The following is a 16929-nucleotide window of genomic DNA, read 5'->3' as shown; positions in this document are numbered from 1 at the left end:
TGGCTGCATTTGATGGGCACGATGGCTGCATTTGATGGGCACGATGGCTGCATATGATGGGGCACGGTGGCTGCATATGATGGGGCACGGTGGCTGCATTTGATGGGCACGATGGCTGCATATGATGGGGCACGATGGCTGCATATGATGGGGCACGGTGGCTGCATATGATGGGGCACGGTGGCTGCATATGATGGGGCACGGTGGCTGCATATGATGGGGCACGGTGGCTGCATATGATGGGGCACGGTGGCTGCATATGATGGGGCACGGTGGCTGCATTTGATGGGGCACGGTGGCTGCATTTGATGGGCACGATGGCTGCATTTGATGGGCACGATGGCTGCATATGATGGGGCACGGTGGCTGCATATGATGGGGCACGGTGGCTGCATATGATGGGGCACAGTGACTGCATTTGATGGGCACGGTGGCTGGATTTGATGGGCACGATGGCTGCATATGATGGGGCACGGTGGCTGCATATGATGGGGCACGGTGGCTGCATTTGATGGGGCACGGTGGCTGCATTTGATGGGCACGGTGGCTGCATATGATGGGGCACGGTGGCTGCATTTGATGGGGCACGGTGGCTGCATTTGATGGGGACGGTGGCTGCATTTGATGGGGCACGGTGGCTGCATTTGATGGGGCACGGTGGCTGCATATGATGGGGCACAGTGGCTGCATATGATGGGGCACAGTGACTGCATTTGATGGGGCACGGTGGCTGCATTTGATGGGGCACACTGACTGCATTTGATGTTTCTTTTTTTTTAGAATCAGTTTGCGCCCCCCCCCCCAAACAAATTTGAGCACCGACCGCCTCTGCCCCCAGCACATATCTATCTCTCCCCTCTCTAGCACTAGCCCTCTCCCCAGGACATATCTGACCCCTGCATTCCATGCAGAACACTCGCAATTCAGCTACACGCGTTTGCTGCGGCACATTATATGCAACAGCAGTATTTGCACTGTAAACATTTTTTATTTATATAACGTGTGGGTGAACGTAAACTGTATCGCTATGCTGTGGTTCCTGTAGGCTTTGTGTGCGGGGGGGGGGGGGGGGCTGGGGTTTGGAGGCCTCCATGTCCATTTTGCTTGGGGCCCCCGAATTCCTTCAAACGGCCCTGCATGGGTGTCTATGGGAAATCTTAGTCAGCTTGACATGGCCCTGCTCCCGGTTTTTAATATTTACCATTGACGACTTTGGAAAATCTTGGTCTGCTTGACATGGCACTGCTCCTGAACCATAATTGACAGGGACACCAAACTTGCAGAGCATCGAGAGGGAACTCAGGACTACAACATATGCAAATTTGGGGTCGGTCAGCTTGCCTAGGTAATCTACCATGTCATAGTCCTGGGTCCCCAAGTTTGGTGTCCCTATCACTTATGGTTCGGGAGCAGTTCCATGTCAATTTGACCAAGATTTCCCATAGAGCTAGTGTATTTATATGCATTGAGAAGTGAAAAAAGGTATTGCTTAACTTTAAGTACATTTTTGTTTTACATACATGCTCTGGTCCCGTTGTGTACTTAAAAGTGGGGTATGCCAGTATATATTTTTTTATATTGGTTGATCTAGATGGACTTCTATCTTTTTCAACCTAATTATGTAACTATGTAAAATATTTACATATCTGGAATTCACAAGGGCCCCAATATATAACAGAGAAAAACAGAAAAATACTGCGCTAAAAAAACGACAGTGACATAAGCTGCAACAACTAAGTGTTATACACATAAAAATGCAAAGAGAAAAGGAATAAAGTTGCGCTGTGATTAAATACTAACAAAACTATACTAATAAAGTGTACATTAAGGGACCATATGTGAACAAAGTAACCCTTATAAGAGATTAAATTGAAAATGAAAATAAATAAAAATAAGTCCAAATGTGAAACAAAGTTCAAAATGGCAAAGGCAAGCCAGATCAGCTTGCAGCTGTAATCCCAATTGGAAAATTAGTGTGAAAACAAATCTTGCGTCTTTAAATGTTGAAAAACAATCCTGATGATAAGGGGTCCAATATGCAGTACAGACTAAATAACCACCACCAGAGATACACCTTTAAAAGATAGAGGCTTACCAGAAGGCAAGCGTAACAAGCCTGCGACTGTAAACCCCAGCCTGGGCCTTTATGTAGTTCGCACCGGATACAGATGGATTGAAGAAACCTCCAGATGGATCATCAGCAGGTTATGTATATCAAAAAAATAATATACATAGTGAAGTATAGCAAAACAAACGTGCAAGTAATATGGTTGTGTCTGAATTGAGTACCACCACCACCAATTACCTAGTAAATTGAAGGCTTACCATAAGCCAAGTATTATGAGCTTGTGGCTATAAACCATAGCCAGGGCCTTTGTATGAACCGGCTGCTGACCCAGATGTCCTACAGATCCTCCAGATATCACATCAGCGGTAATTAACCAGAAAGGAATGAAAGTGCCCACATAGTGAAGTACGTAGAAAAAATCCTCCCAAGTTTATTAAAAGTTACACTTACTAAAATTCAGATGAATAAAAGCACAGAAATTGTAAAGCCGGCCGGCTTACTCGAACGCCTGTCCCGCTCGTATCGTCACGTCATACGTCACCTTCCCGACGTACGTTTCGTCATAAAACTGACGTCGTCTGGGGCACGGGCGAGGCACTGACGCATCGCGTGAAATACCATTTGGGACAAACCAAGCCTCGATCTGAATCAAAAGCTAGATGGCCACCTATGGTGGCCTAACAGAACCAAATATGGATGCAAAAACAAACAAACAAATAAACCTTGCCTGGAATGATCTAACTTATTCACAGGTGGAAAAAAATGTATAGATCAAACACAACAGTTTTGATGTATGAAATCTTAATAGGGACAAGAAGGTTTTTATTATTATATAATTGGGCATTAAATATCTGATCGGTCGACACCAAACGGTGTTCTAACCGATCATATAATAGATCTAAACAAAAATAAGAGGCCAAAGGTGGCCGACACAGACCGTATATATATATGTAAAAAACAAAAATAAGTATGTGAGATATATACGGAGAGGCATATATAAAACAATATTAGGCTCCAAGATACTTTTTAAAAAATATATGTAAAAATTATTTAAAGAATTAATAAAATTATTTTTTAAATAATAAAAATGGTAGTAATAATAATAACTTAAGGGTTAGTTGAGTTGGTTTTTATAATGGTAATTAACATATAGGGAAAACCCATTCTGTAGATAAAAAGGTGAGGCTGACCAGCCATAACCAAAAATTGTATAATACAAATATTTGAATATTTATAATAAAAATATATTAATTATAAATAAATTGAAATATGTTTTCTAATGTGAATAATTTATTGACCTCATTAGTCAACAGCAAGCCAACATAGAGACCACCTAGTCGACCCAGATCGAGTTCACAGAATAATATACAGATCAAAATCACAGTAAATTGACAAAAGATTGATTGGCAAAAATTATGAATTGTCAATAAATGCATTGACGTCAACTTCAATGTTGAGCCCGAAAGGGGTATAACATTTAATTTTATGAATCCATGCCATTTCTAATTTTGAAATGCTTCTCACCAGTGAACTACCACGCCAATGGGGGCTATACCTATAGATTCCTAAAAATATAGTTTTTGAGGGGTCTTTACTATGAGCCAAAAGATAGTGCTTTGAGACTGAATGTTTCAAAAAGCCAGCTTTAATATTTGTAATATGCTCATTTAATCTCACTGAGAGGGGTCTTTTAGTCCTGCCCACATACTGAAGCCCGCAAGGGCATTGGAGTAAATAGACCACCCCCTCAGTCGCACAGGTGATGAAAGGTTTAATTGTATGTTCTTGCATTGTGGTTGTAGAAGTGAATTTATGTGTTCTCCTGTGAGTACAACCACTAAAAGAACAAACACGACATTTCCTACATTGATAAAAACATGTGAAGGAATCCAGAAATGTAATTTTAGCAGTAGGGGGTTCTAGAACATTAGGGGCTAGTTTATGTCTCAAAGCCGACGCCCCCCTGAAAATCACCTGTGGTTTGTCAGGTAGAACTGTGCCCAATACAGGATCATTTTTTAAAATGTGCCAATGCTTTCTAATCAGGTTTTTTACACTATAGTGCTGAGTGGAGTAGGTGGTAATGAAGGGAACAACCGATAGCCTATCATTTTGCAAAGGCTTACTTTTTAAAAGTTCAGCTCTATTCCTTGTTTTAACTTCCTCCAATGTGAGCATAAGAGAGTTTAGGTTATACCCTTTTTCCAAGAATCTATCAGTCAAGATGGCAGCTTGATTTAGAAAATCGGCCTCATTCGAGCAGTAACTGATTTTCTAAATCAAGCTGCCATCTTGACTGATAGATTCTTGGAAAAGGGGTATAACCTAAACTCTCTTATGCTCACATTGGAGGAAGTTAAAACAAGGAATAGAGCTGAACTTTTAAAAAGTAAGCCTTTGCAAAATGATAGGCTATCGGTTGTTCCCTTCATTACCACCTACTCCACTCAGCACTATAGTGTAAAAAACCTGATTAGAAAGCATTGGCACATTTTAAAAAATGATCCTGTATTGGGCACAGTTCTACCTGACAAACCACAGGTGATTTTCAGGGGGGCGTAGGCTTTGAGACAAAAACTAGCCCCTAACGTTCTAGAACCCCCTACTGCTAAAATTACATTTCTGGATTCCTTCACAGGTTTTTATCAATGTAGGAAATGTCGTGTTTGTTCTTTTAGTGGTTGTACTCACAGGAGAACACATAAATTCACTTCTACAACCACAATGCAAGAACATACAATTAAACCTTTCATCACCTGTGCGACTGAGGGGGTGGTCTATTTACTCCAATGCCCTTGCGGGCTTCAGTATGTGGGCAGGACTAAAAGACCCCTCTCAGTGAGATTAAATGAGCATATTACAAATATTAAAGCTGGCTTTTTGAAACACTCAGTCTCAAAGCACTATCTTTTGGCTCATAATAAAGACCCCTCAAAAACTATATTTTTAGGAATCGATAGGTATAGCCCCCATTGGCGTGGTAGTTCACTGGTGAGAAGCATTTCAAAATTAGAAATGGCATGGATTCATAAAATTAAATGTTATACCCCTTTCGGGCTCAACATTGAAGTTGACGTCAATGCATTTATTGACAATTCATAATTTTTGCCAATCAATCTTTTGTCAATTTACTGTGATTTTGATCTGTATATTATTCTGTGAACTCGATCTGGGTCGACTAGGTGGTCTCTATGTTGGCTTGCTGTTAACTAATGAGGTCAATAAATTATTCACATTAGAAAACATATTTCAATTTTTTTATAATTAATATATTTTTCTTATAAATATTCAAATATTTGTATTATACAATTTTTGGTTATGGCTGGTCAGCCTCACCTTTTTATCTACAGAATGGGTTTTCCCTATATGTTAATTACCATTATAAAAACCAACTCAACTAACCCTTAAGTTATTATTATTACCATTTTTATTATTTAAAAAATAATTTATTAATTCTTTAAATAATTTTTACATATATTTTTTAAAAAGTATCTTGGAGCCTAATATTGTTTTATATATGCCTCTCCGTATATATCTCACATACTTATTTTTGTTTTTTACATATATATATACGGTCTGTGTCGGCCCACCTTTGGCCTCTTATTTTTGTTTAGATCTATTATATGATCGGTTAGAACACCGTTTGGTGTCGACCGATCAGATATTTAATGCCCAAATATATAATAATAAAGACCTTCTTGTCCCTATTAAGATTTCATACATCAAAACTGTTGTGTTTGATCTATACATTTTTTTCTGTATAACGATTTCCACCTGTGAATAAGTTAGATCATTCCAGGCAAGGTTTATTCGTTTTTTTTTTTGCATCCATATTTGGTTCTGTTAGGCCACCTTAGGTGGCCATCTAGCTTTCGATTCAGATCGAGGCTTGGTTTGTCCCAAATGGTATTTCACGCGATGCGTCAGTGCGTCGCCCGTGCCCCAGACGACGTCAGTTTTATGACGAAACGTACGTCGGGAAGGTGAAGTATGACGTGACGATCCGAGCGGAACAGGCGTTCGAGTAAGCCGGCCGGCTTCACAATTTCTGTGCTTTTATTCATCTGAATTTTAGTAAGTGTAACTTTTAATAAACTTGGGAGGATTTTTTCTACGTACTTCACTATGTGGGCTCTTTCATTCCTTTCTGGTTAATTACAGCTGATGTGATATCTGGAGGATCTGTAGGACATCTGGGTCAGCAGCCGGTTCATACAAAGGCCCTGGCTAGGGTTTATAGCCACAAGCTCATAATACTTGGCTTCTGGTAAGCCTTCAATTTACTAGGTGATTGGTGGTGGTGGTACTCAATTCAGACACAACCATATTACTTGCACATTTGTTTTGCTATACTTCACTATGTATATTATTTTTTGATATACATAACCTGCTGATGATCCATCTGGAGGTTTCTTCAATCCATCTGTATCCGGTGTGGACTACATAAAGGCCCAGGCTGGGGTTTACAGTGGCAGGCTTGTTACGCTTGCCTTCTGGTAAGCCTCCATCTTTTAAAGGTGTATCTCTGGTGGTGGTTATTTAGTCTGTACTGCATATTGGACCCCTTATCATCAGGATTGTTTTTCAACATTTAAAGACGCAAGATTTGTTTTCACACTAATTTTCCAATTGGGATTACAGCTGCAAGCTGATCTGGCTTGCCTTTGCCATTTTGAACTTTGTTTCACATTTGGACTTATTTTTATTTATTTTCATTTTCAATTTAATCTCTTATAAGGGTTACTTTGTTCACATATGGTCCCTTAATGTACACTTTATTAGTATAGTTTTGTTAGTATTTAATCACAGCGCAACTTCATTCCTTTTCCCAATATATAACAGTCACTAGGGTCCCCAAATGTTTTTGTGTACTGGTCCTCCCATTAGCCTGTCTAATCCTGGGTGATTTGGAATTGTGCCCTAATTCATCCCCACTTGCATGTAATTATTTCAAAAAGGGCTACTTGTATCATCTTTCTAATTTATGTGAAATGCAAGTTATAATATATCCTTTAAAAAGAGAATTAATCACCAACCTGGTCAAAAATCTCATCAAAGGTTGGCCTTCTTTCTGGTAGTTCACCCCAGCACTGCTTCATGAGCTGAATGCACTCCAGTGGGGCCTGATCAGGGGCCACTGTGGGTCGACATAATGGAGGTGGCTTTTTGACCTTTCTGATGATTTCTGGAATAGATAAAGTACAAATGTAATACATCACTGCAGCAAAATTCCTTCTCTAAAAGTATACTAAAAGAACAACAGTGCTGTAGTAAAGTCCTGTACTATGTTACCCATCAATTAATGCTGAAAATTTGGAGTTTAAAGGATACCCCTTATGAACTAACTTAAAAATATAGAGTTGCAAGCTTTCGAACATATTAGGTGTCTTCCTTGGGCATTACACAATTCCACACCTGAGGAAGGAACCTACTGTGTTCTGAAATCTTGTATCCTTTGGGTTTCCAGGTATGTCAATTTTTGCAAAAATGTGAAACAAAAAATAATCAGTGCAATATTCCAACTAAATGTGAAATAAAATATTCAGTGCAACACAATATATTACAAATCTAATGTCAATAGCCTACTGCTAGGCTTATAGTGATTGCTAATATATGTAAATAGGGAATACTAATGCTCAAACCAATCAATAATGTAAATCTAACCGAGTAGCTGCCAACATAAAAAGTCATGTGAGCAGTGACGCAACACGCCAGGGAGAGAGGCGGGTGACATCTCTTCCGGTCGTGGCCGAGACCGGAAGTTCCTATGCTTATCACTCTGTCTGCTTTTAACTTTAAATGTAAGTTACTATGTTTTTGATTAAACTAGTTTGTGAAAATACTGCACTATGGAGCCCTTCCCTTTCTTTACATGCCAATGAGCTTTATTATCCGGTGATTGATACTCCATTGGGAACGTCCTGGGAATCAAAGCTCATTGCTTTGATATATGAGGTGAGAGGCTGGGGCACATTGGATGGTGGAAACTCTTTGGATAGTGGCACTTGCACTTTACCTTTGATGAACTTTGCTGCACGTTTTAGATTCATTGCCATATCTGGACAATTTTTTGCACTTTTTATGGGACTATTCCATTATATATATATTTATATATCTATATATATATATATATATATATATATATCTATATATATATATATATATATATATATATATATATATATATATATATATATATATATATATATATACTAGCTGAATACCCGGCGTTGCCCGGTCTTCCTATCTTAACCTTTTGGGGAGGAAAATCATAGTAATATAAATATACCCATCTTTTATATAAGGGTGTAGGTAAGGGTTAATGTAACTGTCATATATTTTTATTTGGCATATAAGTAATATGTGTACCAGGTATTATTGAAATATCTCCAGGCGTACAGAAGTTATGTGGGAACATACATTTCCCATTGATTTGCATGGGACTTTAAACAAAAACCCCGACCCTCACAAATGGGGGTAGTTAAATTAACTATCCTATAGTTTAAGTGGACATATAAGTAACATGTGACCAAGTGTTATCAAAATATCTACAGCCGTTTGGAAGTTATGAAGTAACATGTATTTCCCATAGAGTTGAATGGGACTTTAAAGAAAAACCCCGACCATGGCAAATGGGGGTGGGTAAGGGTTAAACCACCTATCCTATGTTTGTTGCTGACATATAAGTAACATGTGTGCCAAGTTTCATGTTAATATCTTTAGCCGTTTGGACGTGATGCTGGAACATGAAGTAACATGTATTTCCCATAGAGTTGAATGGGACTTTAAAGAAAAACCCCGACCATGGCAAATGGGGGTGGGTAAGGGTTAAACCACCTATCCTATGTTTGTTGCTGACATATAAGTAACATGTGTGCCAAGTTTCATGTTAATATCTTTAGCCGTTTGGACGTGATGCTGGAACATACATACATACATACATACATACACACACACACACACGTTGAGTTTTATATATATAGATATATAGATATATATATCTTTTTGTACATTGTTTTCTTTTGGAAAGTACTTGATTGCTATTTGCACATCTGAATGCTATTTGCACAATTGTCATTATTTGCACAGGTTGCTTGGAATTATTGGCACTTCGATTGATTTATTCAGTGAATTTATATACACTTTTAGATAATATAAATGTTATATATAGGTGTTATTTAATTATTTATGTATGAGGATTAATTGTTTATGTAGTAATTAGCGCCACATTCCTTTATTGCCATTTATCGTGATTGCTACAAACACCTCTCAGAGTGCATGCACATGTGATCCTCAATACAATACTAAGGCTTCATGCACACTGGACGTTAAAATAACATTATAAAAACGTCAGAAGCTTTGCAGTGAGTTTTTTAACGTTTATGCAATATAATTTTTTAGCGTTATTCGGCAATAGCGTATTTTTTTCAATGGATCCAAAAAGTCCAAAAAACGCTGGTGGGTTTTTTGAGCGTGTATCTACGTTTATCAGCATTAGAGCGTTTTTACAGCTGAAAAACGTCTCTCAGAACCCACTAGTTTTGGGGTTTTTTTACTGCTCAAAAACGCCACTCCCCAAAACTGCTGATAACAGCCTATGTGTGCATCGACACATGAGATAACATGATGGAGAGTTTAATGACTGTAGAAAAAAAACGTCTACAGCCAAAAACAGCTGCTGTAAGTGTGTGTGAGGCCTAATAGACAAAAAATTGACAACAAATAGTGTAGTGCAACCAATAAAGCAGGGGTGCCCAACCTTTTGAAGAGCGAGGGCCACTTAAGCAACTTGGTAACCAGTCCTTGGCCACAATGAGCGGAGCGAGCGGATGACAGGTCACGGCTACTCTATAGGTCCTCCGATCCGCCCAGATGGAAGGGGACGAATTCCCTTTTTTGGATTGGAGGTAGGCAGGCATAAACGGACACCTGTCGCTCTGTAGAGGTGAATTGAGGGTCCCATTTGGTTGGGCTGATGGTGTGAAAAGGGCCTAAGACCGCTTTCACCCTGATGTGCTGCGGTTTACCGACAACGCGGGTGCAGCGTAATGCACCTGTGTCTATCCTGCGGGTTAGCTTAACTTTGCCATAGACTAGCTGTAGAGAAAGCATCGGCTTATGGGGCTCTACTCCGCAGCCGCTTTCTTCCTCTACCACCACCATTCACAATACTGATGCTGCAGTATGGCGGGTTGGCAACCTGCGATCTGGGCTTGTCAACCCACTATTCCAGAGCAGGAGGTCGCGGGCCACATCAGAGGGCTCCGCGGGCCACATGTGGCCCCCGGGCCACTGGTTGGCCACCCCTGCAATAAAGCAATAAACAAGTCCAAACAATGTGAAAATTCCACCGTTGTGCAAATCAGGGTGACAGTTCATAGAATTGTTAATAAATATTATCTAGTGACTTCAGTGACCACCACCTCTAGCTGGAATGCCTGCTTACCTCCAGAAAATGACCCCACTACAGAGTCACACACGCCTGGTATTATGTCTCTCAGGATGCCACGGGAAATAGAAACCTCCTCCTGGGATCTCAATCAGTCGGGTGTGGCCATAAAAAGGCAAACCATAGTGCTCCCTGCTACTAATATTTATTAAAACTGTACACAAGGATTAAAATACTCACACAGGTATGTGAAAAACATGCATATCATAAACTCGTGGAGAGTTGGAGAGTTGATGATATGCATGTTTTTCACATACCTATGTAAGTATTTTAATCCCTGTGTAGTGTGTACAGTTTTTTTGCCTTTAGTAAATCAACCCTATTGTGTCCACTGGGCCAAGCTACCTTCATCCATAGAGTATCTGCAAATGCAGTTGCTCCAGGGCTTAGTAAATGAGGTAAAGCTTCACTGTGCAAAGAATACCCAATCACGTGCAAGGAAAATAATGCATGTGATTGGATGATGGAAGTCAGCAGAGCTTCTGCTCATTTACTAAGCTCAGAAACAACTGCACTTTGCAAAGTGCACAGTCTATTTGCCTTTAGTAAATCAACCCCTATGTTACACCCCCCTCTCTATTCTCAAGACAAAAGAATCCAACTCTTACCCTCTGCTGAAAGTCCTGACATGCAGTATGGTGGACCCCGGACAACCACTTCTTGCAATATGATAGCAAAACTAAAGACATCGCCTTTAAATGTTCCTCTCCTGGCCAGATTTTGATCTCGAAGTAGCTCTGGTGCTGTCCAAAACAATTCTGAATGAAAGAATACAGTAATGTCATTTAAAACATTTTAAAATTAAGGCTAAAATTAAAGGATATCTCCAAGATAAACAGAAATTCCTTATTTTAATAGGGCCTCTACTGAGCAGTAACATCTCCTATTGCTGGTCAGATAAAGATCAACAGAGTCGTTCCCATAGGGAATAAATATAATTTCAGGTCTATTGCACAACATAACTGAACCAGAACTTGCAGCAGATTTGCAGAATGTTTGCAAAGAAAGTTGATCTGGAGTCATGAAATGCGGACTTGCTGCAATTGTGCAACAAACTTATGAAGCCTGTCAGGCCTGGAAATAGCTTAAAGCGGGGGTTCACCCAAAAAAAAATGTTTTAACATGACATTCAGCCGAGTTGTCAGAATGACAATCGGCAGTTTTTTTTTTAAATTTCATTGCCGTACATACCGTATTTTCACCGCCGCTTCCGGGTATGTAATCTGGGCGTTCCTAATTGATTGACATCCTACAGCGCGTCACTAGTTGCCGAAAGAAGCCGGACTGCGAGTCGGCTCTATACGGCGCCTGCACACCGACGTTCGTCTTCTTTCGGCAACTCGTGACGCGCTGTATGCGGCGATCGGAAGGATGTCAATCAATTAGGAACGCCCAGTCCCGCAGATTACATACCCGGAAGCGGCGGTGAAAATACAGTATGTACGGCAATGAAATAAAAAAAAAACAGCTGATTGTCATTCTGACAACTCGGCTGAATGTCATGTTAAAATAATTTTTTTTGGGTGAACCCCCGCTTTAACAAGTCATTTTCAAACTTGCAGCACAATTGCTATCTGGGATAATGTTTCATTACTGGTGTCAGTGGGATGAATAGTGTCCCATTGTTGGTGTCAGTAGGAGAAATAGTGTCCCATTGTTGGTGTCAGTAGAAGAAATAGTGTCCCATTGTTGGTGTCAGTAGGAGAAATAGTGTCCCATTGTTGGTGTCAATGAGATAAATATGGTTCCGTTGGTGTCAGTGGGAGGAATAGTGTCTTTAGCTGCTGTCAGTGGGAAGAACAGCGCCCTATTATTGGTGTCAGTGGGAGAAACCAAGGTCCAAGTTAAAGGTGGGCAAAGTTTCATATCTAGACTGCAGTTTGGGGACCACCGGTATACAGTGAAAGTTCTTTTGACTCAGGGGTGAAAGTGTTAATCATGAACAACAATCTTTCCATATCATTTTTTATTGTGTATTTGTTCTCACCTCCAGGACGCAAAGTCTGCCGTGGAGCTTTCTGGGTCTCCACAATATCATTATAACCGTAATCAGTGATCTTCAAGACAAATCTGCCATCAACCACACAATTGCGGGATTTTAGGCGTCCATGTTGAAAGTCACGATGGTGTAAATATCGCATACCCTGTGCCAACATTGGAAGAAAGAAAGAAGAAATGATAATTGGCTAAAGCCTCACTCTGTGGTTCCCTAAGACCATGGACCTCAGAGATATACACAGCCCCACACATTCCCTATACATAGCATCTTTCATGGTACATCCAGCAAAGCTTACCTGAGCCTGCATGGAATATTTACACATATAGAGATGCTTTAAATGGCCTCCGAGGATAACCTATGCCACAAGAAATAAGGGAGCTACACTCTCTAATTCCAAATGAGTAACTGAATAGCAGCATCACATTCTCTTTTTGCTGCCCAGGTTAGCCACAAGTCTACTTTAACCACTTAAGACCCGGACCAAAATGCAGCTAAAGGACCTTGCCCCTTTTTGTGATTCGGCACTGCGTCGGTTTAACTGACAATTGCGCGGTCGTGCGACGTGGCTCCCAAACAAAATTGGCGTCCTTTTTTTCCCACAAATAGAGCTTTCTTTTGGTAGTATATGATCACCTCTGCAGTTATTGTTTTTTGCGCTATAAACAAAAATAGAGCGACAATTTTGAAAAAAATTCAATATTTTTTACTTTTTGCTATAATAAATATCCCCCAAAAATATATAAAAAAAAATTTCCTCAGTTTAGGCCGATACGTATTCTTCTACCTATTTTTGGTAAAAAAAATCGCAATAAGCGTTTATTGGTTGGTTTGCGCAAAATTTATAGCGTTTACAAAATAGGGGATAGTTTTATTGCATTTTTATAAAAAAAATTTTTTTACTACTAATGGTGGCGATCAGCGATTTTTTTCGTGACTGCGACATTATGGCGGAAAATTTTGACACATTTTTGGGACCATTGTCATTTTCACAGCAAAAAATGCATTTAAAATGCATTGTTTATTGTGAAAATGACAATTGCAATTTGGGAGTTAACCACAGGGGGCGCTGATGGGGTTATGTGTGACCTGAAGTGTGTTTACAACTGTAGGGGGTGTGGCTGTAGGTGTGACATCATCGATTGTGTCCCCCTATAAAAGGGATGACACGATCGATGCTGCCGCCACAGTGCTCTCCCCGTTCTCTCCCCGTTCTTCAGCTCGCAGGACTAAAGCGGCGATCGGGTCTGCGAGTCCCGCGGTCCCGGAGCTTCGGACCGGGTCGCGGAGAGCGCCACGGGCGCGCGCCCGAAACCCACGGCTGGGTACTAGTACAGGACGTACCTGTATGTACATGTGCCCAGCCGTGACATTCTGCCGACATATATGTGCAGGAGGCGGTCCTTAAGTGGTTAAAGTGTATCTAAACCCAAGAAAAAATGTAATATATTGCATTTTCAGTCCTTAGATCTGGTGGTTACATTTGTTTTCTTTTTTTCAGGCTATTTTTCATAATTTGTACCTGCTAATCCTGGCTTTTTTCATCTCCATTACATAGGGGGTGTGTAGATTTGCAGAAGGAAGATAACATTCAGTAGTTCATCTTACAGGAAGTGATAAGTAGACATGTGCAGAATGGAAAAAATTGTTCAGTTTCGGATAGATTCATTATGTTACTAATTTGGTTTCTTCAATTTTTTTCTGAATTCATTTTGTTTTGTTTTGCTTTTCTTTTTTCGGGAACGATTTGGATTGGTCGAAAAATTAACAACCAATTCGAATTCTGTGTGAAGAATAGTTGGTTGTTAAGGAGGGGGCTAGGAAGCCGGTCGTCCTTAACAACCGATGATTCATCAGATTCTGACAGCGGCAATAAAAAAAGTCAGAAAAAATCACGCTACATCAAAATGGATTTTAAAATGGACGTGAGATACCCCCAAAAATCCATAAAAGACCCTTATGTGAGCATGCAGCCCCCGCAGGCCAGAAAAGGGGGGGTCAGCCCCTCCACCCCAAAACACCTTGTCCCCATGATGATGGGGACAGGGGCCTCTTCCCCCACAACCCTCGCCCCCCCTTTGTGAATAAGGATTAGATTACATAAGCGCCGCTCCTGATGACTTTGTACTGATGAAACGCATAGGGCGGAGCTTCTAGCATCATTGCGTCACTTCAGCAAAAGCGCTGCACAGCCAGGGTACTACAACTCCCAGGTTCTTGGAGGCTGAGCATGCCAGGGAGTTGGGATTTGACTGTCTCTGGCTGCAACTTTGCTTGACCCCAGGACAGATGCAACACCCCTCCCCCCCCCCCCCAGGACTGGAGGAGGCTGTGTAGGGACCTGCTGCTAAGCTGGCACTAGTGGCTGCTATTACTGAGGTGAGGGATTCTGACACCCCCAGGGCCGGCTTACCCCCACATCCCATCTATCTCCCCCATACACTCCATTTACTCTGCCCCAGTGTCCACCCAGTAACCAAAATAGCCCTCAACACTGTGGGTCCTGCTGGGAGCTGGCCATGGTCTGTGGGTCCTGCTGACCTGTGTGTCCTACTGGCCATGGCCACCTGCCAGCATGACCTACAGGCCAGCAGCCGGCCTCCCAGCAGGACCCGCAGCCAATATTATTTGTTTTCCTCCTCTAAAACCTAGGTGCGCCTTATGGTCATGTGCGTCTTAGGCCGGGTACTAACGAGCAAACATGTACGATGAAACCGGTCCGTCGGACCGTTTTCACCGTACATGTCTGCCAGAGGGCTTCTGTACGATGGCTGTACTAACCATCATACAGAAGTCCGCGCGTAAACAATACGCGGGGCGTGTCCGCGTTGTCGCCGCGGCGATGACGCGGCGACGTGGGCGGGCCTGCCATTTAAAGGCTTCCACGCATGCGTCGAAGTCATTCGACGCATGCGAGGGACGGCGGGCGCTCGGACATGTACGGTAGGTCTGTACTGACGACCGTACATGTCCGAGCGGGCAGGATTCCAGCGGACGGTTTTAAAACAAGTCCAGGAATATTTGTCTGCTGGGAAAAGGCCCGGCGGGCAAATGTTTGCTGGAATTTGGCCCGCTCGCGCCTACACACGACCAAACATGTATGCTGAAACTGGTCCGCGGACCAGTTTCAGCATACATGTTTGGTCGTGTGTACGGGGCCTTATGGAGCGAAAAACGTTCTCGCCACAAATAATGTGCTAATACATGTGAAAGTACAGAGCACCAAACACCTTTTTTGATTTAAACACACATCTACACAAGAGCAAGGCCATATACACTCCCCCTTTAAATTTTCTCATATTAAGAAGAGTGCAAGCGCAATAGGTCATGTTATTTTAGATATTTGCAACATAAGCTCTTTTATAAGCACCATACAGAGATATCTCATTCATTCCCATCTTCCAGTGGATATTTAAAATGTGGGGTATCACTGTGCTGCAAGCATATACATGGAGGTGGGGGGTTATTTACTAAATGCAAATCCACTTTGCACTACAAGTGTACTGCAAGTGCACTTGGAAGCACAGTCGCTGTAGATCTGAGGGGGAAATGCAAGGAAAATAAAAAACAGCATTTCTGCTTCTACATGTTTGGATGATAAAATCAGCAGAGCTTCCCCTCATTTCATATCTTCCCCTGATTGCAGATCTTACCCTCATTTCAGATCTTCCCCCTCAGATATACAGCGCCTACACTTCCAAGTGCAAAAACATACTTGGGGGGCACACCCTAAAAATGCTATACATCTAAGATGCCACTTGCATTGCACTTATAGTGCAAAGTGGATTTGCCTTTAGTAAATCAACCCCATTGACTCTCTAAAACTTGGTCTTGGTTCCAGAAGTTGGGGTGGGCCTTTCGGTGCTACCTAAATCATAGCGATGTGGAGTTAGTTCAGTGCAGTAATTACCTTGATCAAATCTAGAAGCAGTGACGATTTAAACATCCAGTCTAATTTGACATCGTCGTTTCTGAGCAGATCCTCCAAACTTCCTCTAGAACAATGCTCCGTCACAATGGCAAAGATTCCACAGTCAGAGAAAAAGCCCAGAAAAGGGTTAACGTTCTCATTTCTCAGATCCTTCATCTGGAAACAGTGCAGAAACAGCTGGTTAATGGCACGCTAAATTCAGAAATATAGTTTGTCTTAATTGTTTCCAGCTCGGATCCAGAATTAAAACCAGTGCCCTATGTATGCCAGCCATGCCATGGTGATGACTGTCTGCTAACAGATGGTGTAGGTGAGCACCTAAACACAACAAGCCTGCAAAATGCGTTAGAGGACATGAGGGTAAGGAGGTCAGGGATCAAGTCACCAGCAGACTGAGGGAGGGAAGCATATCCTCCTACCCTTTGCTCCAGGTTTGATGGCAGTAACCAGTTGAGAAATTTGCTTTCCATTTTTCGACAAGCATG

The 16929-nt window shown here is 41.5% G+C and overlaps 1 protein-coding gene across 2 annotated transcripts in view; it reads right to left on the bottom strand.

Moving 5' to 3' along the window:
• LOC120928919 (retinal guanylyl cyclase 2-like) overlaps nt 1-16929 on the bottom strand; it is a 193641-nt gene that overhangs the window by 59483 nt on the left and 117229 nt on the right. For both annotated transcript variants that reach the window (XM_040339999.1, XM_040339998.1), the window contains exons 9-12: nt 16424-16600; nt 12505-12661; nt 11126-11275; nt 7105-7253 (exon numbers count right to left, since the gene is read on the bottom strand). In XM_040339999.1, coding sequence (XP_040195933.1) covers nt 7105-7253; nt 11126-11275; nt 12505-12661; nt 16424-16600 — 633 coding nt within the window. The remainder of the gene's footprint in view (nt 1-7104; nt 7254-11125; nt 11276-12504; nt 12662-16423; nt 16601-16929) is intronic.

This window comes from Rana temporaria, chromosome 2, assembly GCF_905171775.1.
Source record: "Rana temporaria chromosome 2, aRanTem1.1, whole genome shotgun sequence".
Classification (NCBI taxonomy): Eukaryota; Metazoa; Chordata; class Amphibia; order Anura; family Ranidae; genus Rana; species Rana temporaria.
This window is presented reverse-complemented; position numbering and strand designations above follow the sequence as displayed.